This window comes from Vigna umbellata, chromosome 1 (assembly GCF_029865625.1).
Source record: "Vigna umbellata cultivar VRB3 chromosome 1, Vumbellata_1.0, whole genome shotgun sequence".
Lineage (NCBI taxonomy): Eukaryota > Viridiplantae > Streptophyta > Magnoliopsida > Fabales > Fabaceae > Vigna > Vigna umbellata.
Window position 1 is genome coordinate 57,462,613 of NC_142165.1, and position 26,549 is coordinate 57,489,161.

Consider the following 26,549-nt stretch of genomic DNA (forward strand, 5'->3'; position numbering starts at 1 on the left):
CTACTTAATTGGTTTGAACAGGCACGTTTTGTAGGCTCTTGCTACAGTGTTAAGTATCATGCTCAAGCTTGGCTTCTCATTGTTCGATTGATCTACGCACATTAATCCTAGAGACAGTGCCTGCTTAACTTGATAAAAATTAGCTTCAGTTACTTCTATTCTCTCATCAATCATCTGCACCAAATCTGCAGGATTAAGGGTTCTCATGTACCTAACAAATTCAGCATCACCTCCATCAAACTTCTTATCTAGTATCATCTCCAGCACAAATACTCCAAACTTATGTATCTCTACAAAATAAAAGAAAATACTGATGAACTTGCATACCAAGAAAATAGAAAAAGAGAAGAAATATTGTTTGAGGGCTAATTGTCTATTATTCTCACTTGTTTCATTGTTGTTGTGATCTCCAACTTTGAACCTTGAAATTAATGGTTCCGTATTATCGGACAGCAAAATACTACTTGTGTCGAGTTCATAGTCAATTTCAGGCCATTCCTTCTGCATATAACGCATGCATTGTACAATCCCCATTAACACTTTCACTCTATGATTCCATGGTGGACCTGACCCTGATAACCACATTTCAACATTTTCTTCTCTTGTCCATTCTGTTATAAGGGCCCTGAATTTTCTGCTCTTACACCACCCCAGAACTCTGACAAGGTTTTTGTGGTGTAACTTTGACAGAATCTTGCATTCCTCAACAAATCTACGGTAACTATCCCTTGGTATATCATCCCAGTACATCTCAATTTTCACTTCAGTACCATCTCTCAACATCCCTTTGTAGATGTGAACAACATCACTCATCCCCACCAGATTCTTATCCGAAAAACCTTCAGTTGCTGCCTTTAGAATTGCTGGTGTAAACGTCCTACCTCTTTGAAGTTTACTCGGGAGAAAATCAGGCCTTTGGAAACAAAGCCATACCAAGGAAATTACCATAAAAATGACGAGGATGGGAAGGCAAACTAACAGAACAACAGCCTTCGCAGTAAACTTTTTTGGATCCAAGAGAGCACCAGAATGAAGAAAACTAGAAGAATTGAACCTTTTGAAGAATTGGGAATCAGACAGTTTACTCTCTGAAAAACAATTATAGGAGAGGTTGAGAGAAGTGAGGTTGGTCAAGGAAGAGAAACTTTGAATTGGGATGTCCCCAGAAAATGCATTGAGACTCAGATCAAGAGACTGGATTTGGGTGCAATAGAAAACTTCGGTTGGAAAACCACCCTTCATAGAATTGTTGGAGAAATCAATGGACATAATGCTCAAGGGGCAATATTTCCAAAAGAAATCGAAGGACAAATAGAGTGGTGCAATACTTGGGCGGTTTCTAAGATCAACTTTGGGGAATGACTCTACACAATTGGGGTTCTTGGATTCATTGCAGAGATGGCTTGCAACAATGGTAAACTTGAATATTTCATCAAAGTCCATCATTGGAGACGAAGAGCAGTACCTAAGAGAGGGATTGTTGAGACAGTTTGAGAGAATTGTAGAGTTAAAGCCTGGGGGTTGATGTAAGTTTTTGAGGTCTTGTAGCACTGTTGCACACATTGTTGTGGGGAATAAGGATAAAATTATGGGGAGAAACACGTACCATGTTGAAGAAATGGTAGCCATGATTTTGAATAGGAGTTCATTTTGAGGACATATGATTTCAGGACGACAGGTCCTCAAAATTTGGATTTGCAGTTGCCAAAGGAAACTGCCTATTTTGCTTCAAGAATGCTCCTCGTTTTAAACTACTGTTTTCACACGTGCGCACAATGTATATGTCTATTTTTTTTATTGTAGATAATTAATTTAATTAAATAAATAAATAAATTTTTGTCAATAGTAATTTAAAAGAATGAAATGATGATAAAATAATTATTTTAATTTTAAAAAATTAACTATTATTTAAAAGTAAAAATAAATATAATCATTTTAGTTTAAAATAACAATTATTTAAATGGTTAAATTTAAAAAATATGTGTACATGAAGAAAACATCATTTATGTACATGTATAAATGCATAGATATCAACTAAGGATAATAAAATAAAATAGTAAATTAGCTAAATCAGACCTTTCTTTTCAATAAATATTAGTCTATAATGTATTGGTTATTCTTTTGGGAAATTTGAAGTCCTCTCTTTCTCTCATTTATTTTCATTTGTTAATTATTCATCTTATAATTTTACTAATAGATACTTATGATTTTAATGATAATAAATAAGGTAATTTACTATATTAAAAGTTAATTAGTGTAATAAATAACTCAAATTTTAAAATTGGATGTTCATACTAAAGTTTTAAATGAAGTTTGAAGAAGAGTTTATAAAAGTATTAGATAAATGATATTAGATTAAGACGAATTTAAATTCAATAGACCACAATATATACTTCTTTCAATATGCAAAGTAAGTATGATCATATCGAGAGTTGACTCGATTTCCCTAAGAAAATTCTAAAGCACAGATAAGAAAGACACTAACACAAAGGACAAAGTTAAAACATTCAAATAAAATAGGGTCCAATTTAAAGTGTATATAAAAGAAAATTTCTTCATGCATATGTGTGTATATATATACACGTCCAATTTTTAGTCCCTCAAAGCGTTTTTTAATTTAGTCACTCTTTCAAACTTTGCTTCATTTTCATTCTTTTCCTTATAATAAAACTGTAATATTTAGTCCTCAAAATGTAACAACGTTAAATTTTGATTGAGCTGACTAACGGTATGCCACATTATACACTTATAAACTCTCACTCTCTCCACAACCACCACCACCTCCTCTTCTTTTTATCTTTCGTCACCAATGACGTCAGCATCTCCGATGGCAAGATCAATCCTTTCTTCCCTCCCTCCGTCGTCAAACCTCCTCTCTCCTCCTCCCACCAGAAAAAGTGTCATGACGTCGCGCTCTCCTTTCTCCTTTATTTTGTTTTCCCCAGCTCCAGTTTCCTCACTTTCAGATAATTCAAACGGAGATGAAATATCTATCAGGCGATCTTTTATATTTTGGATTACTATGGTATATTGCTTGTTAGTGGAAATCCATTTTTTCCAGAAGGAGAAGCTTTAACACTGAAATCGGAAGTCAGCAACCTTCAGATGGGACCTAACTTCAAGATTGCGTGAGGCAGGAGAAACTACTTTAACTCTACCAACCCATTGGGTCATTGGATGTATAAAAGAACATATGGATGTAAAAGGGCTTTTAATTATTTGTTATATCAACCATTGAGACTTCATATTAGAATTTGAAGTAAGGATTGGCATAGTATTGTGGCGTTTTGTCATGAGAAGTTTTCTGGAGTTTATTATTATAAATATGAAATAATTTCTTGATTAATCTCGTTTTATTATTATTATTATATTATATTGTAACAAAACAATCTTATGAAGCATCAGATGGAAACAAATAGCCAATGGGCAGTTGAAAATGAATCTCAAGCATAATTGTTCACTTCATAAATGGAAGAATAAAAGAAAGTTTACATGATTGAATGATAAAGTTAATTGAGAGAAAAGTAGTAGAAAATAAAGAGACTTGTATTAGGTGGCTGAAGATGGAAGTAATTTATATGTAAAATCCCAAAAAACCTACATTAAAAAACCATTCTCTTTATTAAGGAGAAATCAATCAATAATGTGCAAGTCACGTTCTACAAGGCCAAAATACATTATACACTGTAACTTAGCTGAAGTCATAGCTTGAGAAATGAGAACATTATTTCTTATGTCTCCGCTGAAGTGAATGGCAGGGGGCTATAAATTAATCTTCTATATAGATAGCAATTTCTGAGACAATGACTAGAAACCCAGAAAAACTAGTTAGCTTCATGAGAGAAGTGATCTAAAAAAGCAATTTCATGAAATGCATGTTTGAAGCTTCCTCTATACAACTTTCAGAAAAAAAAAATATGGAAATGCAATAACAAGTTTCTCCACTCTCCCGTTTACTCTAAAAATGTGTCGTAATCCTAATTGTAACGCCCCAAATTTTAGGGTGTCATAGGTCATTACAAAAATCGATAATTTTCAAAACTCTCTTATAATGATGTGCAAACATATTTTCAAAAACCTCAGCATTTAAACTTACATCACATAATAGTTCCAAAATACTTGTCCAATTGCATTATTTAAATAGAACCAAAATAACGAAGGAAATAAAATAACTTCAATTACATTGTCTTAAAAACTCAATTGCAATAGCTTTAAATAAAAATTCCAAGTTTGTCCCTCGTCATCTCACAAATTTATCATGCTTTATCTTCCTCTATAGCATCATTTGCTCCCGTAAACATCACACATTATTGATGACAAATTTCTGAACACCGAAAACGGCGCCACAAACTTGTAACCTTAGCAAGTGTGACCGAATCATATCAAGTAATAAACTTGGTAAGACCAAGTATCGTTCTCCCAAAGGACTCACGGCCTAGTTAGTTATATGACTTCTTGATTATTTAAGACTTGTGAAAATAAACAAATTCTTGACGTTTCAAATGCAAAAGACAAAAAGTAAACATGTATGCATGAGTTTTGATCAATGGAAAGAAGAACACAAACACTTGGAACGAATTATATGGATGAGTATGTTGTTGGGATAATCAATTTCATCTTATCCACTCTCATATATTTAGGAATTCATCATTCTTTTCATCAATGTTAATGCCACTCTCTAATTTACCTTAAACCCGATGTCTCGGCGAAGAAAGCCTAATCATAATCACTAGTTTACAATGTCTTATCTCCCTAGCAATTAATCATGCATTATAGTGAACGGAAGCTTAACGACAACCAACCATCATATTCCTATGTCTAGGTTTATACTATTGTTGGGAGAGTTTCCTCGGATCTAGATTTTATCGTATGTGTCCATATCAATAAAACCAATAATCATGTCATCGAATGAGTTAAACAATGCATGCTTTGAGCAAAGAGGAAAAACCCTAACTAATGATGAAAGAAAGCATGTATCATAAATATGATGTTTAAACACAAAGTTCCATATATGAGAGCTTCAAAAGATTTCATGGATTCCCCAACAACAATACAAAGTTTAGTTCACCATATTCATGGTGTAGATGAACAATAATGAAAGGGAAGAGATAGAAAAACCCTAGAAAGAGAAGAGGAGAGTCGTCACCATCTCCAATTCTACCCCCAAGGGGTGAAAAGTGTGTTTTGCGTCTTCTCCAGCCAAAGATACAAACCCTAGGACGTCCTAAAGCTTATATACTATTCTAAAAATTACAAAAAAGTAGGCCCAAGCCCAAAATAATGGCGCTCAGCGGTAAAACACCGCTCAACGGTAAAACACCGCTCAGCGATAAGTGCGTGTGTTGAATTCTTCCCCTCAGTTGCACTTTCACCCCTCAGCGGTGCCAACGAGTGTTAAGTAATACCGCTCAACGGTAAAATGATGCTGAGCGGTACTTGCGACTTCTCTTCTTTTGCACTTTTTGAGTTCTTTTCTGATTCCATCTCTATCCTTCTTCACTTCTTTCATCAAATTCACCTTAAAACCTGCATAAAACACTGAAATCAAGCATAAACCTGTCCAACTCTCTTATTTCCAAAAATATAAGCAAAAACATGATTCCAAGCTAGTTTATAAGTGTTAAAGGTTGCTTTTAGTATCAATTTTAAGCATGAAAATAACAGTTTTTCAACTATTATCAATTATACGATCATCGCATTCACATGCACAAACTCAAACATGTATGCGGTAAGCTACTGATAAAACAATCATAATAATAAGATATAAACACATTGCATATATCAATCATAACAACCACCCCATACCCAATAGTAATAACAATAGGATCCCTAAACCTCTAACACAACAATCAATCACGATAAATTACTAAATCCTCTAACCCCGATCATCGATCTTCGATCATCACATATCTAGACCACAGTATATCCATTCACCAGCACCTATGTTGTCTACACCACATAATCCCATTATTATCAATATAGCATTCCTTAGAGCATCATTGTCATTACGATCACACATGTATCTCCATCATGACACATCCTATCATGATCACCACCATCATGACTATCCTAGTCATGAACAACCATGAGCATCTCCAAACCATAAACACTAGTGGAAAGAGTTAGTTTCACTCATGTACCCTACCTCACTAACTGTAGATTCCCCATACATTACATTCAAGTAGTCTCGCAATCCAGCAAGAAACGTGTAATCTTGCCACACAAGGAAGGCTCAATACCTGAATAACCCTTTTAGTGCACACAAGGCAAACGGAAACACCTATCTGTAGATAACTCCAGGATTTACTAGGTACAACAAGTAGACTTTATCCTTCACTTTCATGCTCATCAATCACATACTTAGATACATCTCAATACTCATTCATACTCCAATTCACGATTATCTCAATGAAAATTACCCAAAAACATCACTCAAGAAGGGATAATCGATTATCATAAGTGATAATCGATTATTCCCGCAACCAAACTCAATATCGACGCGCAATAATCGAAAATCAATTATCTGCAAAACAAAACATATCCTGGACATAATTCAAGTATGCAAATACACATGCAACAACCCTAAAACACGAGGAAACTCCCCTAAAATATCATTCATGCATTCAACTATCACATACCCTTGTAAACATACTCAAACACATACGTCATGTTGAGATTGTTGATAGGGGAAGCATAGTTTTACCTGAACCCACAATCTTAGTGATAATTGTGTTTTTGATGATGACAACACATAATTAATAATAACACATGTATGTAATGTGTTATTATTACTGTGTTATACATGTCTTATGTTTTATATTACTATGTTATATCTATTAAAAGCATATATGTGAACATTATTGTGTTAATTACTGCATACCACTATGATTGATATGTGTTTTTATCTGTGGATGCATAACATAAGCTTTTGGAAATGAAAAATCACAACCACTATGGTTGAATTTTAAAGTGTGGCAAAACAACAGTTTTAAGTCGATTACATTATTGATGAAATCGATTAAAACTCGTGGGTTTGCACAAATACTTTTCAAGGGTGTTGTGAGATATTTTGAGAAGCAAAGTTTTCAAAAGTGTGCTAAGTGTTTTCACTTAATTGATTGCATGCAACATGTATTCAACTAAGTTTGTTGTTGATTTGAAAACTTTTTAAATGCTTGAAACAACTGTAACAACAATCATATTTTTAAATGTGTTGACCAAACATTTATGACAAATCGATTATATTAAATGCGTATTCAATTAATGCATTTGACTGCTATTATTCTGTTACAACTGTTAAATATATTCGACTACGTTAATAGCTAAATCGATTAAAATGTGTCTAATGTATGTAATACTATAAATTGACGCTGGTTTGAATTCTGTAAGAACTTTTGTGAATTAACACTTTCATATCTTTCAGAAAACGCTGTGTGATCTTACATAGGAAAGAAAAGCTCCAAGAACCAAAGATTGACCGTGGTGATCAAAGACTTGAAGGTTTCTTGTGAAGCAAGGCTTACTGGGTTTGAATGTCTGATCTATCTATACAAAGAGGTGTACACTGCATGATCAGAAAATCTGCAATCGTGAAGATTGGTTGGTGTTCCCTATTGTGATTACAGGAAGAAGAACTGTGTTCTTGACTTTGTGGGTGGCTCAACGGTTTTGACAGCAGAAGAGGGTGTTCTTGCTGCGTGTCTGTATTGTTTACTGCCTATATTGTTTACTGCCTATATTTAGATTAGTGGGTTAGAGAAGTGTTTTACATTTTGACGTGAGGTCGTTGTAAAAACCTAATCTTTATAGTGCATTGGCTTCCAACTCAGGTTGATTGGAAGGACACTGGATGTAGGCTTGGCCGAACCAGTATAAAAAGCAGTGTTTGAATTCTCTCTTCCCTATCTCTACATATCTCTACATATAATCGATTAATCTGTCATTGCATTCGATTAAGTGAACTGCTGCATTGCATACTATTTTACTTGCAGTTCAAGAAAAGCGTAAAGACATCCTATTTTACAAAAAAGATTTTGAAAGCTTATATTTTTATGCATCACCAATTCACTCCCCCTCTTGGTGTGAGAAACAAAGCCCTTTTTTTTTCAACAATTGGCACCAGAGCTGGTTTTTACAAAATATTTGAAAAACAAATCGATTACTATTTCTTTTTAATCGATTCGATCTTGTAAAATGGCTTTTACTTCTCAAACTTTTGGTGAAGGTGCATCAACAAATAGACCACCTCTGTTTGCTGGTGAGAATTATGCTTTTTAGAAAATCAGGATGCATATTTTTTTTTGAATTCGTGGATAAAGGAGTATGGGATGCTACACTCAACGGTCCATATGAACCCACTCAAATTATCAATGGAAAAACTGTTTTGAAAATTTTTTCTGAGTGAACTCAAGATGAGAACCGAGAGCATAGTACAATGTTAAAGCTAGAAATGTAATTGCCTTTGCACTAACTATGGATGAGTTTTTCAGGAATTCCTAATGCAAGACTGCCAAAGAAATGTGGGAAATTCTTGAAGTGACACATGAAGGTACTGACGAGGTGAAACGTGATAGAAAGAACTCTCTTGTGCAAGAATACGAGCTGTTCAGGATGAAGGCTGGTGAGACCATCTATGAGGTGCAGAAAAGATTCACTCATATAGTAAATCACTTCATTGGTCTCGACAAAGTGTTTGACAAGGAAGAGATCAACATCAAAATCCTAAAGAGTCTTAACAGAAGTTGGCAGCCAAAGGTAACTTCTATATCATAATCTAGAGATTTAACTAACATGAATATGACAACCCTTTTTGGCAAGCTTAGGGAGTTTGAATTAGAACTCGGAAGGCTGAGAGAGGAAGAAGAAATTGAAAAAAATATATCAATTGCCCTCAAAGCCACAAGCAAGAAATCCTCTAAGAAGGTAGAATCTGAAGCTGAATCAAATGCAGAAGTATCAGAAAATGAAATCATGAATATGATGGTGAGAAAATTTAATAAATTCATGAAGAATAGAAATTGTGCGACTAACAATGCAAGTTTTTCAAGAGGAGAAAAAAAGAGTTCAAGAAGCAACATTGTGCAATGTTATGAATGCGGAAAGGATGGCTACATAAAGCCTGACTGTCCAAACTTGAAGAATAAGCAGAAAGTAACCACCAAGTATCCTCAGGACAAAAAGAGTAGGCAAAGGAAAGCCTACGTAGCTTGGGAAAACAGTGATGGAGATTCTTCAAGTGATGATTATTGTAGTGTTGGAGAGGATTCAAATTTATGTTTCATGGCAGGCTCTGCACACTCTCATGATGACAATGATAGTGATTTTGAGAATGAACCAATCGAAGCAAGTACCACTTGCTATTGGATGCATTTCAAGAAATACATGCAAAGGCCATGCGACTCCAATACAAGGTGGATCGATTTTCTTCTGAAAGGAAAGATTATGAATATAGAGTTGATAACCTTGTAAAGGATAATGAAAAGCTAGAAAGTGAATTAGAAGCTGCATTACAATGTGCTAAAATAAATGTTAAAACTAAAATAAAGATTGTTGAAAAGAATTGTGATAATTGTCCTGTGCACATAGAAAAAATTGATTACTTAACCAATACTTTAGCTAAATTCACTCAAGGAAAAGAAAATTTAGATTTTGTGTTAAGATCATCTGGAAGAGAAATTAATAGGCAAGGTATTGGCTACAAAGCAAAGAGTAATAGTTTATTGATCTTAGTAAGCCTATTACAAATGCTTGTTTTTACTGCAATACTATTGGCCATAATGTTAGAAATTGCTACTACAGAAATGTTGGGTTCCAAAGGGAAAATATAAGTGGATTCCTAGGGAACAACCCCCTACAACTGACAAGAAAGGACCCAAGTTCATTTGGGTACCAGCTACAAAACCATTAAATTGTTTTTGTAGGTTAATAAGTTGCTGCTGAAGCAAAAAAAATGCTCAAGGATGAACTACAAATGGAACAAATCACAATTTCTTCAGTCTCTGAATGTGGTAACTGGAACAAATCTTTTTCACGCACTCATGCATCATAAGTATTTGTATGAATGATTGTTATATGCATGTTTGATGAGTGTGTTAATTGATTGATCTGTTTGTATGAAAGTCTGATTGCATGATTTTTAATCGATTATGTTATGTATAGAGTCGATTATGTTTGGTGTATGTGTTTCTCTGTTTCTTAGTAATACTTTATCATACACAAAGTCGACTATGGTTTTAATAAAGTCGATTATTTTTTTAATGAGCTAATGCCAAAATTCTGTTTCGCGCCCTTACAAATATTTAATTGGGAAATAGCATGTGTACTGTTGTGTCTCATCGTTTGCTATATGCAAAACCCTAAAATGTTGTGTAAGATTTTCTTTGAATCCTATGAACATGGCATCATTCTCTTCATCAAAATGTGCCAGAAAGGTTCCTCCATCTGCAAGAAATGCAAGTCCTTCAGGATGGATCAGTGACAGTGTTGCTAGAGAAAGATTTATGGGATGGAAAAGAGTCAAAGAAGTTGTTCCGCACAAATCACTCGAGCTATCTCTATTCAGAAGTGAAGGATTTATATTTCCAGAAAAACTCGATCATCAGGGTTTATCTACTTTTGTTCAGATGAAGGGTGACTACTATCCAGAATTAGTTTGTGTGTTCTATAACAATCTCAAAGTTGTCAACAATTATATCCATTCACGTGTAAAAGGTGTGGACATTATAATCAATAATGATACATGGCTACAGATTGTTGGACTCAAAGACGAAGGGTGCATGTCACACTTACCATATTCTCTACATAACATATGGATTTCAAAAAGACAAATGTATAAGGACTGCATGAGGTATCCTGGAAGATACAGGAAAGAAAAAGGATTTCTACACAGAGGATTGGATAGGGAAGAAAAGATGATTGTATGCATCCTTGATTGGATACTGTTATAGGGAAGATTTCATTATGACAAGTTATCATCCGAAGATCTGTATTTGTTGAATGCAATACAGTTTAGAATACCAACAAACTGGGTAGTAGTATTTAAGAAACATATTATTGATATTGGTGTAAATGACTGGATAAACATGTCCTATGGTGTGTTCATCAGTAAAATTTTGGCACTCAGCCAAGTAGTTCTTACTGGTGAGACAAAAGTCATATGTAACAGAACTAATAAAATTGGAAAGGCAATACTAACATGTATTGGTTTGAAGAAAACGCCCTTGGGATGGGTATTAAGTGGCGAACAAACTCAAACCAAGGACAAAGATGAAGTGTTTGATTCTAATAATGAACCGGTTTCCTTCTCTCCCAAATATGAGTTAGAGATATTTGTGGTAAACAAATTTGAGAAAATTTCTAAGAGGGCTAGCAAGATGAAGAAATCTTTTATGTGTATGGTGAAGAAAATGGAAGAAATTATCAAAATTACGTGGATAGTTGTACATCAACAGAGGAATCAATGGATGAGAATGATGTATCCAATGAAGAGGATTCCATGAAAATGTCTAAATTAGAAAAAGAGAACTGTATAAAAAGCAGTGTTTGAATTCTCTCTTCCCTATCTCTGCATATAATCGATTAATCTGTCAATACATTTGATTAAGTGAACTGTTGCATTGCATACTATTTTACTTGTGGTTCAAGAAAAGCGTAAAGGCATCCTATTTTGCAAAAAAGATTTTGAAAGCTTATATTTTTACGCATCACCAATTCAACCCCCCTTCCCTGCCCTCTTGGTACGAGAAACAAAGCCCTTCTATTTTAACACATCACAACACTTGAATCATCCAAATTCAATCATTATACATATTATAACCCAAACAACACAATTATAATGCATATGATTATTACCACACCTTTACACGTACATTGCATGGAAAACCCCCAAGTCTCATTACTTTATTCTCGCTTAGCATCAAACCCTCCATTGGGATAACCTAACAACCATACATACATTCATTCATAGGGAAAACCCAACACAAATATTACATAAACCCTATGCCCATGCATACATAAACCCTTCCCAACAAGAGCAACATAAAACCATAATCATAATCACATAACATGTATCAACAAGGATTATTAATCAAAATAATCAAGAACACATATAACATACAATAATTAACAAACAAAGGTAGACTTCCCCATACCTTAATCAATCCTAGGACTTTGTCTACACTCTAAAACACCAGCAATCTCTAAGGTTTTTGCAATTCTTCCTCTTCTCTCACAAAATTACCTCTCTCTCTTTCTCTCTCTCTCTTTCTAAATAGGTTAGAATGTGCAATCTGACCCACATGTAAATTACCTCCTCTTCTCTAAGGTTTTTTATTTGTGGGTTTTTTTATTCTGGTATCCGGCGGGTAGCAGGACAGGTACGGGTACACACTATTCGTGACCGACCCGACCCATTGTCATCCCTAGACATGATAGACTCGAGAGAGGATGGGGAAAAACCTTGAGATTCAATTAAAGCTATTTTGTTTTACAAGTTAAAACAATACAATTGGATTATTTCATTCATTATTTTATTACTTGAAATAATGTAATTGGATAATTTTTTTTATGTACATTCTGCGCTATGATAAATTTTGATTTTTTTCTGATTTTTAATAACTCGTGACATCTCAAAAATAGAGATGTTATAATGGTTTTTATATTTGGTGATCGTATGATTGTTGTTATAAATAAATAATGTTGCAGATAATAGTTTAGATACATAATAATAAACAACTTAGAGATTGCTTCTTTTATTTCATATCTATTTTGAATAAATTTTAACTATTGATTATTTTAAAAGTTTTCTTATTATTTGAAATATATTTTATTGAATAGAAGATTTATACGATGAACATTTTAATTTATTTGATGAAAAAAATAAATACGTCGCGTGATTTTCTTTTTCCAAATTTTTTTAATAAATTATGTATAGATGTTATATGTTAAAATGTCTAAGTTGCACATTATCACATGAGATAAAATTCAATATTGGTGAAATAAGACTAAATACATTAATTTTGAAAATAAAAAAACCAAACAGAATCAAAATTTTTTAGTAAAAACCAATTATAATTGAGTAACCACACAAACACACACACACACATATATATATATATATATATATATATATATATATATATATATATATATACATATATATACATATACATATATATACATATACATATATATACATATACATATACATATATATATATACATATACATATATACATATACATATATATACATATACATATATATACATATACATATATATATACATATATATACATATATCTATATATATACATATACATATATACATATATATATATATATATATTCCGTCATTTCCAATTATATTAAATTTTGTCTCGCACCAAACTACTTAAACATTTGATTTAAAATTATCAATATTACTTTTTTCATAATGTTTATTAAACTTTCTAAATTACTCAAATCTTCTTATAAAGAAAACCTTCTAAAAAGAAAACATTCGAAATTATTTATTATTTAGTGTGTAACTATCATTATGTAAATTTTGTTTTCCTACAAAAATATAAAAGAATGAAGTGTCTCCTTTTTGTAATTTATATAGTGTAGCCTTTTAAATATTCAAACAAGTTCACTAAGACGTATGTATCTTTTATAATTTTTTACAATGTTGTAGTGTCAAAATACATTTTAATTTATTAGAGATAACTATAAAGAAAACTGAGAATAAAAATGAAAAATTAACCAAACAAAAAATTATTGGTTAAAATACTATTTTTTTGTTAAAAAAAATTAATTTTTTGTATTTTAAATAATTTAAAACCTTTTTAAATATAAGATTGCAATTATAAAATATCTAAAAAAATTTAGTAAAAAAATATTCGCCTAAAATATTACTATAAAATAAAACTAACATTTTTTTCAATGTTGGTAAATTATAGAAAAAATAAAATCGAATTATTTTCGTATTTGTATAAAATGAATGGAGTGACCTTATTCCACAATCCCTAATACAGACATTTTCAAAATTCAAATTTGAAAAGAGCTCTAGAGAGAGAAGAGAGAATGGCGTCGACCGGAAACATGAAGGGTTTTTACCGACAGAGGAAAACCACCGCTACGAAGAAATCTTCCAAAAAATCTCCGATCCCCACCGTGATCCAAACGCCGGCTACCTCCTCCGGCGGTAGAAACCAGGACCTCCAATGTCCATTCTAATTCCTAGGGTTTCTTTTCTATTTTTTTTTTCCTATTCAAACACATTTATCTCTTTCTATGATTAAAAGGTAAAATTTTGTATGCAGCTGAATGCAATGAGAGTGAGGTGGTGTTGCGGCAATTCGATTTGAACATGGCTTATGGGCCCTGCCTCGGGATAGCGCGGCTTGCACGGTGGGAGCGTGCTCAGAGACTCGGTTTGAACCCTCCCCAGGAAATCGAGAGTCTCCTGAAGAGTGGGAAAGTTCAGATGGAGTCATTGTGGGGTGGTCGCATTTAGGTTCCCTTTTCTGTAGAAAGAAAAAAAATAAAATGAAATCCAATAGCGTATTTGTGTATTTAGGTTTTGCTCCGGAAAATCAGCTTCTGGCTGTGTTCCTTGTTATGTGACTCTAAACTAAACATTACGACTGCGAAATGTTGATGTTTTCTTGCTTCCTGTTGTCATCTATGAAATCATGTCTTTTTCTCTGTTATCTGGCTAATGGCTGTTGAAATTCCCGTGAATGTGATTGTTTATAAATTGGTGTCTGTCTCTCTTCGCTGTCATATTTGGCTTAGTTTAACTCAATTAATGTTACTACAAGTTTTGATATTATGTTTGATTTCGTCTAAAACTAATTGGATCGCAAGTGAAAGTTGTCCCTCAGATGTTTGCATAACGGTTTAAACAGTGAAACAGGTGAATTGGCATTAGATAAATGAAAAATATCAATTGGGTGTGTATACAATCGGTGTGTGAATGTATCTAACATGAAGTTGTTGTCACCTAACATATGTGTTTTTGTGTAAGTTTTGTGCAAAATCGAAAGCATGAAAGGCCTAAGAGAAAGTATGTAGCACAGGTGTTTTGTCTTTGATGTAAATAAAGATTTTTTTTTTTTCCTAAGACGGTTAGAAGTTTTTGTCACATGAAATATATTTGAAAAACACTATCTGCCAGAAGAATAAAAGAGATTATGGGTATCATGTGGTTTGCTCCATACAGGGCAAATAGGCATTTGCTTCTGAAGATGCCATGGATCTCCGCTAGGTTGAAGGATAATAGATTCGAGAAATTTAGATGACCTTATGCTATTATTCTTAGTTGCTGTTATATGCTAAATATGACTAACTTGAGTAGATAACTGTGACTTGATCTCCTTGTAACAAAGATCATTAGTGTATCTGATAAACTTTCTATTCTGTTATGAGTGTGGTGTATATTTAAATACCATACTTAATGATGAAAATTAGAATTGAGAAACGAATTTAAGAGTGTTACTCATTCTATCACTACATAGTGTTTCTTGCACCTTTTCGTTCCCTTTTGCCTTCTTTCCTTTTGTAATATTTAATTTTTTGTGATTAAAAATTTTAACTTTATAATTTATATACTGAAACGAATGTCAATATATGTTGTATTCTTAAACGGATGTTAACGAATGAATATCAACATCTAGTGACGGATATCTTCATTTAAGGATAAAGATTACGGATGTTGAGTTGTGTTGCATTATGTTGAGTTGTGTTAAGGTTACACACAAACATCACTGCATCGACAACCCTCCCTTCACCAAAGTTGTCAGCAACTTCAGTACTTTCGATTATATCTGATTCGTCACCATCACCGGCGTTTTCGTCATCGCCAACTATGTCTCTGGGATTAAGCCTGTAATTCATATATGCTTACCAAAATTTTGCCAAGAGACTCATGAGTTTCTTTCCCAACAACGACGAGGTAGCTCGACACAACAAAAAAGTAATCTTTTTTCGCTTCTCGTTACAAAAGCCCTCCTTTGTAGTTGTTTCTAAAGATTAATAATCACATTTTGCCTCTCCTATTTTTTAAGCTTTTATTTGTACGAAATTTACTTCATTCTCCTTATAAAGGAGTGATAAAACCTTACTAGTTTTGGGTTCTATAATTTCGCTTAAGGGAGGCGGTGCCAATGTAATATGTGGTATGCAAGTTTGTGGAGGGAGAAAAAGTTGGTAATAGATGTGGAAAGTGAAAGTGGTGGGGTGGGGGATGTAAAGAGTGAGAGTGAGAAGGGATTAAGGTTTTAAAAAATAAAAAGTAAAATAGGTAAAGATAAAAGTAAAAAGGGTAAGATTAGAATTTAAAAAGAATTTAAATGATCATTAGAAAGGACAAATAGGGTCATCTTTACGATTTTGTTTATGTTGACAGGGAATCCTTGTATTAATTGGGTACCTAGATAAATATGAGTAAAACTTGTATTTATGTTGACATACATATCCGCCCCATTCCTATATCTGTCCCAATATCGATCTATATCTTTCATCTCCGTTACAGTTTAAATTATTAAAATACGAATAATTTATCAGATTAAAATACCAATAATTTATCAGGTAACTCAAAAAAACTTTATATATATATATATATATATATATATATATATATATATATATATATATGTTTCGACTGGATCCGGGCGGACCCTGTTAAAACGTACGAAGGATCACGAACGGTGAAGGCGGGCGAACGGTAGAGGCTGTCGGACGAACGCTTGCTCTCCAGCTGATGCAGACCGGGCGGACGGTACAATGACGAGCGCTGCTGCTATGGATTTGGCGGACGCTTTTTCTCCAGGAGGCTCTCTCCAACTGATGCAGACCGGGCGGACGGTACAGTGATGGACGAACGTTGTTCCCCAATCCAAGCCGGACGGACGTCCTCGTACTCCAAGACGAACGCTGCTGAAGAACGGACGGTCGAACAGGAACAGTACCGGCTGGTGAACACTTTCTCCGTCAATGCGGAGTGAGAGGCTGCTAACGGACGTCCTCCTTCTCCTGGCGCTGCTCCACGCTCCAAGTTGGACGGGCGTCCTTCCTCTACTGGCGCTGCTCCACACTCCCAGTTGGGGAGGGGCCGGGTACCTGCTAAAGGCACTCCGACGCTCAAGTCAGTAATATGACAGAGCGTTATATAATGCATGCATGTGTTGCGTTCTAAGCAATCTGTCCAGAAATCATACCTGAGACCTTTATTTATACTGATCGTAATGGGCTTTTACCTTTTGGGGGCCTGGGAACGGCCCAATAATGCCTTAATCCTTATTAAGGACTTTAACGTGTCATTAGCATTTAACCGTGTAATCAGCAAAGTGCGGTCGGTTGAGAATGATGTTCGGCCAGGGACGTTACCCTGGGTGAGCGTCCGCCTGGATCTACTTGTCACACTGGACAGACGCTCTTAGGCGGTCGTTCGACTCATGAAGTGATGGACGCTCACCATCTCGGGCGGACGTCCAGCTCCTGAGCGGACGTCCAATCCTTGGGCGCGGACGTCCCCTCTTGAATGGATGGACGCTCGCCATTTCGGACGGACGTCCCATCCTTGGGAAGATGTTCAGCTCAGTGAAAGTAAACTTGGGCGGACGTCCCATTTTGGGCGGACGTCCAGCTCTTGAACGGATGGACGCTCGTCCTGATTGACATTTTGGGCGGACGTCCAGCTCTTGAACGGATGGACGCTCGTCCTGATTGACATTTTGGGCGGACGTCCAATCTCAAGTGGCTGGACGCTCATCCTGATTGACATCTTGGGCGGGCGTCCATTTACTGAATGGCTGGGCGCTCGGTTTATGCCGGGAGGTCCTGTTAGTACAATATATATATATATATATATATATATATATATATATATATATATATTTATATTATCTTGGTATTTAATTTGATATTTTTTATATTTCCGTACACATTTTTTATTTGTGTAATTATGTTTAAATATTGTATTATGAATTTCAATTAATCAAATAGTTTTTAAATCTTGTGTTTGTATTTGTTTTTTATATTCGTTTTTAATATTTTTATTTATGGTTTATTATTTTTATATGAGAATGATTTATTCTCTCAATTTCAAGTGTTTAATAATGTAAACTCTAGTAAAATATAAAAGAAAACTTATCATTCTTTATTTTCTTTAATTCTTAATTATAATTTTTTCATTTGAACAACTTTTTATTTCATACAAATTTTTTTAATATTTGTTCATTATTCAATTAGTTTGATATTTGAAAAGTTTTGGTATATCTGTAGTCATTTTTATCTTATAATATCCTTGATTATACAATAATTTTCCTTTGTGCAATTTCGCTTATCACATCATTTAGAGAACACACATTTAATATTTTTTCTTTGCTTTATATTTTTATTTGTTGTTTTTTTATCATGTAAACTATTTATTTAATGATTTTTAAATAGTTATTTTTATTTTCTAATTCATTTTCATAAATACAATTTTATGACTTTTTTCATTTATTATAATATAGTAATTAATGTCATTGTCATAAACTTAAAAATACTAAAGATGTATATTTAAATTTAAATTATTATTACTTTAATCTTGATTTTAGGACTGTATTACAATATTTACTAATGAATACAAAAAGATTTCGTTATAATTTAGAAGAAAAAAGTAAAAAGAGGTTTAAAGTATTTTTAAAATTGAATATTTTTTTATAATTTTAAAAATTATTTTTTAATTTTATCAAACTTTTCATGTTTTTAAAAGATATTTTGATTTTTATGAAAATTGTTATCTAGTATTCTGATTAAATTTATATAATTATTATTATTTTTTAAATATTTGGTATTAAATATGTTTTTCAAAATTAAATATTTAATAATATCATGATTATTTTTTTGTGATATATTTTTTTTATAAAGATAAATAATTGATATTAAAATAAAAAAAACGAATATAGATAAATACAAATATAACCATTATTCGATGCGTGGAGATACATATCAAATAAAAACTTTATACCTCGTATAGATAAGAATGATTATCAGAATAAATTTTTACTCTGAAGACGAAAAATGTAATAATTATATATACATACATACATATATATATATATATATATATATATATATATATATATATATATATATATACCTCTTAATAATTTGTTTAAAGGGCTAATAATTAATAAGAGTTGTAATAAACACAATAATTTTTAATTTTAGAACCATTATTTTTTTAACAATAGTCGAAATTAAAAGCACACTTATTTTAATTAAGTTAAAAATATATTCAAACCTTTTTAATATTAGTCCAATCTTAAAATTTTCATATTTTAAAAGTTGTTTTAAATTTTCTTTATAATAATTCAATAAATGTAACCCTTGTTTTCTGAATTTTCAGGACATGGTTTAAATATTTATTTAAAGAGAATTTATCAAGTTATATCTTTTTCAGAATTTTTAAGGATATCTCTGTTTTATTTTTGGAATAAAAACAAAAGTTTCATCCTATAGGTTTTTCTAAAAAATAATAAAAGAATGCATGCTTTTAATAATTTCAATGAATAAGTACAATTATTTTGTACAATAATGGTGAGGAAAATGATTCCTAATAGTAATTCCTACGTTACATGAAGTTCAAATAGATTATATATTAAATGAATAGATGTTGAATAAAACACAAACCGTTCGATCTTCATCACATAGCCTCAATTGGTTCGTACATAGGAGCCTAAAGTTCTCTACCTCAGGGAATCCGTGCTCGAACGACGACAATTTCCGTATAACAAAGATGTTTAAGAATTTGCAGAAGCAGAATCAGAGAGAGAGAGAGAAAGAAATGGTGAAAATTTCAGTTGGTGGGTATGATGACGGAGAAGGACCCAGCAACCGCAACCAGAAGCGACGAAGGGAAGAGGAGGAGGAAGAAGAAGAAGAAGAACGAAGCACGCAACGAAGCTTTGAAATTGTTGACCGTTCAATTGAACTTCAAGAGCGTGAAGATCATCATCCTGCTCCACCCCAACGGGCTACCCCAAATGGGTCTGCAAGCAATGCCACCAGAGTTAGGTCCATTCCAATCTTCGTTTCAGACCCTGATGTCCTCGATTGCTGCATTTGCTATGAACCCTTGAGTGCTCCTGTCTTCCAGGTTAATTTTCCTTCGCGCCCCTCTCTTTCTTTTCTCTGACCTAGGCTTTTGCTCTGTCAATTTTACATTTTTTTTTTGTTTTTCTTTTGGTGATTGTGTGTGGGTATTCTTTTTTTTCGTACGTCTTTTTGGGAAACTGATTCGGGATGGACTAAGGTAGTGTGGAAGGATTGTTGCGGAGGCTGAGATATTTAGTTGGAACTCTTAGCGTTTTAGGGTTGTGGATAATATTCTTGAAATATTGAAATTTGTTGATCTTGGATTAAAGGTCCAACATTTGGGTAGTGATTAGGTTGGTTACTCACTCGTGATTATAGATGTTCAGTACTAAACGGAATTGAGAAACTGAGGGACTAAAAGATAGATTAGGGTAATGTAGCAGAAGAAGCCCCAGGAAATTTATAGCAATAATCTTGACTGGCTATGTTGTTTTCCTAGCTCTATTTTGTTCCTTTTGTTTTCTGTCTGTTTTTGTGTGTGATGAAAAGGCCAATTTGATAATTTTCTTTGTGATTAAATGAAAATTCAGTGTGAGAATGGACACATTGCTTGCTCTAATTGCTGTGTCAGACTCAAGAACAAGTGTCCCATGTGTTTGATGCCCATTGGGTATAACCGTTGTCGGGCTATTGAGAAGGTGTTGGACTCTATTAAAATGTCGTGTCCGAATGCAAATTATGGATGCACAGAAACGTTTTGTTACAGCAAGAAAAACGATCATGAGAAGGAATGCATCTATCTGCCATGTCTATGCCCACATAGTGGTTGTGATTTTGTTGCCTCGTCCAAGGAGTTATTCCTCCACGTCAGCCACAGACATGTAGACTCTGGAACACTGTTTACATATGATAAATTTTTCACAGTCATCTTCAGTGCTGATCAGAAAACAATTGTTCTTCAAGAGAAAAATGATGGTAATCTGTTTATTGTTCACAATAACCATGAGCAGCTGGGACATAAAGTCCGCATTAGTTGCATCGGCCCCAAGTCCACGGGAGAGTTTCAGTATGAAGTTCTGGCTAGGTTTCGAGGAAGCAGTCTAATACTGCAATCTTTTACCAAGATCATTCAAGGTCAATATGCTGATCCTCCTTCAAACGCGTTCCTTTTGATTCCTTCTGGGTTTTTTGGCCCTCTACAACTGAAACTAGACATTCGCATTAAGTCACATTAAACCGTGGATGGAGATCGAAGGAGGTTGCATTTGGGTTTGTATCTGTACGTGTTCTCTTTGTTTAGTGCTTAGCTGATCACATTCAATGTAGCACAGTTGACTTCTGTCAAAAAGTTGTACTCGTTTAGTCGGAAACTAAGCAACTTTTCTTTAGATGTATTTCAGGTAAATATGGAGTATGCCTGACACCTATTATTGTTCGTATCTCTTAAAACATACAAAATGCGTTGACAAGTAACTTCGTTAGGTGTTTTCTTTCTTCGGTATCCATGGTTGTTGACTTATAAAATAATGAATGATAACATGTCTTCACTGAAGTATTTCCTGGAGAAAAGTGTTCTTTCAAATCCGAACCCCACAGGAAATGAATGGATTTTCTGTCTTAAGAAGTTCACTACAAAGAATGAAAAATGGATTTTCTGCAGTTAAGAAATTCTCTATAACGATTTAATGGAAATCTTATCTGATCTCAGATTAGAAAGTTATGTTTATGAATCACGATTCTTCAAAACGCAAGTTAAATATTTTAATCCTCCCGATCTTTTGAGGTGCTCAACTTTGGAATTTGGATTAGTGTAAGATTTTCACTTTTTTTAGTAGATTATGATCCTTGAGCTTCAATTTTCAGTTTGTTGATGTCTAAGTGTTGATATATGATTACTTTTATCTAGATATTAGTATTTGTTCTGCACTATACTCTTTTCTGAGTTTGGATAAAGAAGGTCCCGATAATAAAGAATTTCATTTTAAAATTGAGTAATTAATTTACAAATTCCTTATCATGTCTCTCTTCTTCCTTATTATTGTCGTCTCCTGCAAAAGCAAGCTGAAAGATAAAGAAAGTTCTAATTTGCACATCTCATGAGACTCCAAAATTGTTTTCTTCCTGCTTCAAACATAAGAAGCTTTCTTGAAGCAAGCCTCTGATGAGAGGTGACATATTCTGCTACATAACCTATCTCGGCTTATTATGATATAAAAATTTGACATAATTTGTGTCTCAGTAGGTTGTAACAGTTCAGCTGTTCTATAAACCTGTTTGAAATTGATTTGTGTATTTAGATAACCATTCTTTTCTTGGGGAAGACGTGATAAAGGACAACAAATATTGACTAATATACTATCCATTTCATAGTTAATATAATCTAAGAGGAATAAAACATATCCTGTATACACATAAAAAGGAGACAAACAGAAGATGTAACGAAACAAACAACATGGGTTGCCACACATGTGCATGCATACTAAAACACCACTCTATGAAGTAGCCAGAAAAACCGCCTTATGCTGACAAGAAATACACATATAAAAACACTATTCCAACAACCAAGATAGGGTGAAGTCGGTAGGATATCAAAACCAACAGCACCAGAACAGAGATAACCCATCCCCATGGCATTGATGACTCTGACTCTGACTCCACATCTCCATCATGCAAAGGCCTCACACTTGGTGCAGGAGGCACGAAGCGTGTTCCTTGGGCAACGAGGGTCAGTGCAAGAGGTAAAAACAAGAGGAAGAAGTTCAAGTTGGTCTTGGCTATCTGCATGACTAAGTAGTTGTTGTTCAACTGTGATGATATCCACAGCAATAGCACCACTATGCCAACTATGGCTAACACTGGCAGAGGAGGAACAGATAAAAACTTGTTCCCTGTCCATGCTTGCTTCCATTCTGGTTCAGTTCTCTCATTCAAAGGCGAAGCCATTGCTCTATCAACTTTGTAGTAACTATTTAAATTTAATTTTATATCTCAAATAGTTCACCGGATGAAATACTCTTCATTTAACATTTTAAGAGTTTAATAATAGTTATAGCAAATAACAAATTTCAATAATAATGAAGGTGGTAATTAATTCTCACAGTAACTGATCCAGAAGAAGGCCTTTAATTTGGGAACTAGGTCCACCGAGTTGGTTATTTGTGACGTGTTTGAAGGAGACTCCATCATTGTAGTAATGTCCTGATTGTTTCATGCATGCATGCACACAACTTAATTAATTTGAATGGTTTGAGAATGATGTGTCTCATTTTAGTGCTGACACTTAGACTGTTAGCCTTTTGCTCACTACAGCTGGAGGGTTCGGGAAACTACTACTACAATTGGTTAATTTAAGTTCTGATGGAACTCAGGAAACTAACAACGGAATTGAATCAAAGGTTCCAAAATCTCATAGTTGATGTCAAAAACATCCACATTCAAATATTAAATCAACAATCAATTATATATATATCTAGGATGGGTATATAAATCTTATTAAAAGTGTTTTTGAATTTGTTGTTGATGAAGCAACAATTCAGGTGTAAATGTTTGTTTGCTTAGAAGAAATTATTATAAGGATTAGTAATGGATTTTGTTAACATCCTATTCATCTAATGATGTTGAAATAGAGTTGAAGCTAGATACTTTAGACATCAAGTTAACTTGATGTAAACCATGAAAATAAATTTTTAGTTATATTTATTAATTGGTTGTGAACAAAAAGAAATGTTGCTATAACAAGAAAATAAGTTAGATTCAAATTTATTTGATAAGGTTGTTGATAGAAAATTAGATATGTTTATTTTCTGTTTTTAGTATAAATAGAAAAAAGAAATTATAAAAGTTTCAAAAATATGTGTTTTAGTTTTTAGTTATAAAAATAAAAGTTTAAAAGTTAATAAAATTGTACAAAAGATGACTTGTACTATATAAAATTAAAGAAAATAAATTTTGACATATGGATAGATGATGTTAAAAGTCACAAAATTTCATGTCTCTTCTCCAAAACAAATCCATCAAAAACAATTTTTGAAATAAGTGGGGAAATGAATTGTAATTAGTAATTCTATTTTTATTTCTTTATGTTTTTTCCTTTTTCTTTTCAAGTTTCACATTTTGTTTTTAATTAAAGAAAAAACTGTAATTTATTTTGAGAAAGTTATGAAAGTATTAAATTTCTTGGTGAACTTTTAAACAATGTATAAGAAATTCACCAAAATATTTTCTGGTTTTCAATAAAACATCACTAGTGGAAAAATAAAAATGACATTTTATAATGTACAAAAATGATCTTTTATAACATAATTACTATAGACATAGTTCTGGACGTTATAGTAAGTCTGCGCATTTTATAACGTAGTAGAAATTTACATTATAATATGTTCAACATATTATAACGCAGTTTATGAAGTCCGTCATAATATGCGCAGTTTATTATGACAAATTTTCATTTGTCTGTTATAATGGGTGGAAGGTATTATGACGTAGAAGTTTTTGTAAGTTATAATATGTGATCTACTATTACGTATATATTTTTGTACTTTATAATATGTGATTAACGTATCATACATTGCTTAGTATGTCATAATATATGTTTTTAAAAAAAAAAATTGATTATTGCATTTGACATCCAATGAAATTATAATAATATTCCTATATTATCATCTCATCCAATCAATTTATAATCAATATAGCTTCAAATAAACAAATTTAATGAAACTAACAAAATATAATTCATTTCAAACATTAAATAATCTAATATTTAATACATCATTTATATATGAAATTATATATTAAATCCAAATCTTACATTAATGTACATACACTATTGAATTGTAGCCAAGTTTCTACTAACACTTAAAATAAAAGAAGTCCGGTTCCTTCTAATGTCTTCAATGTCTGCAACTTCCATGGGAGATGAATCATTAAAGATCTACAAATAAAATAATAGAGTTAAAACAATATTGTAATGAATAGTTGGATAAGTATTTAGTTAGTATTTTAATACCTTATTCCATGATTCAGTAATGTTTGTACAAATAATGGTATGAATGTGTTTCATTACATAATACCCACACTCATAGCTTCACTCTAGCTAGCCTTTGCACCATGTAGCTTTGTATATTTTGCTAAACCAAATTTCACAAACCCTACAACACAGCCAATTCCTCATAAAAATAGCAATCACAAAACACAAAACAAAGGAAGGTCAAATTCTCTTACATTAGGTGTGATTATTTGCTTCTTCTTCCTAGAAACAGATGGAACACCCTGCAACCTTGAATGAGCTTCCAAAGACCTATACAAAAGTTAGACATCCATTACATCATAATAATAATATAGGAAGGAATCAAAATAGAAAGGAAAACTTATGCCTCTAATATATTTTTGATGGACAATGTGTTAGCTTTCTTATGCAAGGAACATAAGAGAACTACCAGAGAAGGATCAGGAACAATAACTAGCAATTGCCAATGAACCCTACAAGTTAGAATAATATTAATTAAAAGAAACTTTTAAACTAGTCATGAAAAATTAAAAAATTATGTACTTACTTATGCAAGTAAGGTGCTAAATAGACCTCTTTACTAGCTTTTTCAAACATTTCTATCAAGTACTTTTGCACCTCCTCTAATTTATTTCATACACTTTGAATTATAACAGGATCAAGAAATCCACAGATAGTAGCATTCCTTCTCTCGATGCAGAGGTGATGCAAATACCTTCAATATGAACAAATCATGTTAAAATAAATACACGAATGCAATATGACATAAACATTTAAACATTACTGAAGCACGTGTGAAGATCTTGTCATCTCAAGGTACCCTATATTCATATTCATCAATTATAGGCCTAAAGAGACTTTACTTCATGGAAAATATTTAGCTTTTCCTATCAGCAACATTCTGATGCATGAGTCAATTTCATATACGTACTTTAATTCCATCAATAATTCAAACAGGAAAGTAGCTTTATAATGAGTTTCTTTTGATAATGCATGGCAACAAATATAGAAAGTTGAGGGGGCAGATTTATGCTATGATCATTCAAGTTTTCTTCACATTAGAAGCAAGCAAAGTTCGAGATTTTTCCTTTGATTTGATCCTGTGCGTTTTCTTTAAATTAAATTTTTAACTCTTCAATTAAAAAACCAAGAAGAAACCAACTATAATGATATGTTAAAGGAAAGCAATGCACTTTTTTTGAGCATGGGTCAAAACTCTCCACATGGTTTCTCTATCAACTTTAAGACTGTATCAGTGAAGTTGGAAACTCTTCAACTCCATATTGTGCAAACCCCCACTTTCGCATGCAAATTGCAAATTGTAAGCATCATTCACTTTAATCCTAACTTTAGAAAACTCATTTCAGTGCGTATCTTCAACTCCATACTATGCAAACCCTTACTGTCGCATGCAAATTAAAAGCATCATTCATTTTAATCCTAACTTTAGAAAACTCATTTCAATGCCTAGTTTCGCGGA

The 26,549-nt window shown here is 33.0% G+C and overlaps 3 protein-coding genes across 4 annotated transcripts; 2 read left to right on the forward strand and 1 right to left on the reverse strand.

The window, feature by feature from the left end:
• LOC124840327 (uncharacterized) lies at positions 1 to 1,629 on the reverse strand. The gene is made up of 2 exons (XM_047316370.2): positions 387 to 1,629; positions 1 to 290 (listed from the first exon to the last, which is right to left on the reverse strand). Exons 1-2 carry the CDS (start codon positions 1,627 to 1,629, stop codon positions 1 to 3), a joined length of 1,533 nt encoding a protein of 510 aa, XP_047172326.1.
• A 12,368-nt stretch (positions 1,630 to 13,997) lies between these two features.
• On the forward strand, positions 13,998 to 14,690 carry LOC124840291 (uncharacterized). Of its 2 annotated transcripts, none has more exons than XM_047316331.2 (2): positions 13,998 to 14,203; positions 14,301 to 14,690. In XM_047316331.2, the coding sequence occupies exons 1-2, from the start codon at positions 14,062 to 14,064 to the stop codon at positions 14,492 to 14,494; spliced, it is 336 nt and encodes a 111-aa protein (XP_047172287.1). In that variant the 5' UTR covers positions 13,998 to 14,061; the 3' UTR covers positions 14,495 to 14,690. The 2 variants fall into 2 exon arrangements, 1 of the variants encoding a protein (XP_047172287.1); XR_015785816.1 differs by having other exon boundaries at positions 14,041 to 14,182; positions 14,301 to 14,442.
• Positions 14,691 to 19,745: 5,055 nt separating this feature from the next.
• On the forward strand, positions 19,746 to 21,537 carry LOC124840380 (E3 ubiquitin-protein ligase SINA-like 7). Its single transcript, XM_047316429.2, has 2 exons — positions 19,746 to 20,125; positions 20,655 to 21,537. Exons 1-2 carry the CDS (start codon positions 19,766 to 19,768, stop codon positions 21,297 to 21,299), a joined length of 1,005 nt encoding a protein of 334 aa, XP_047172385.1. The 5' UTR covers positions 19,746 to 19,765; the 3' UTR covers positions 21,300 to 21,537.
• The last annotated feature ends 5,012 nt before the right edge of the window (positions 21,538 to 26,549 follow it).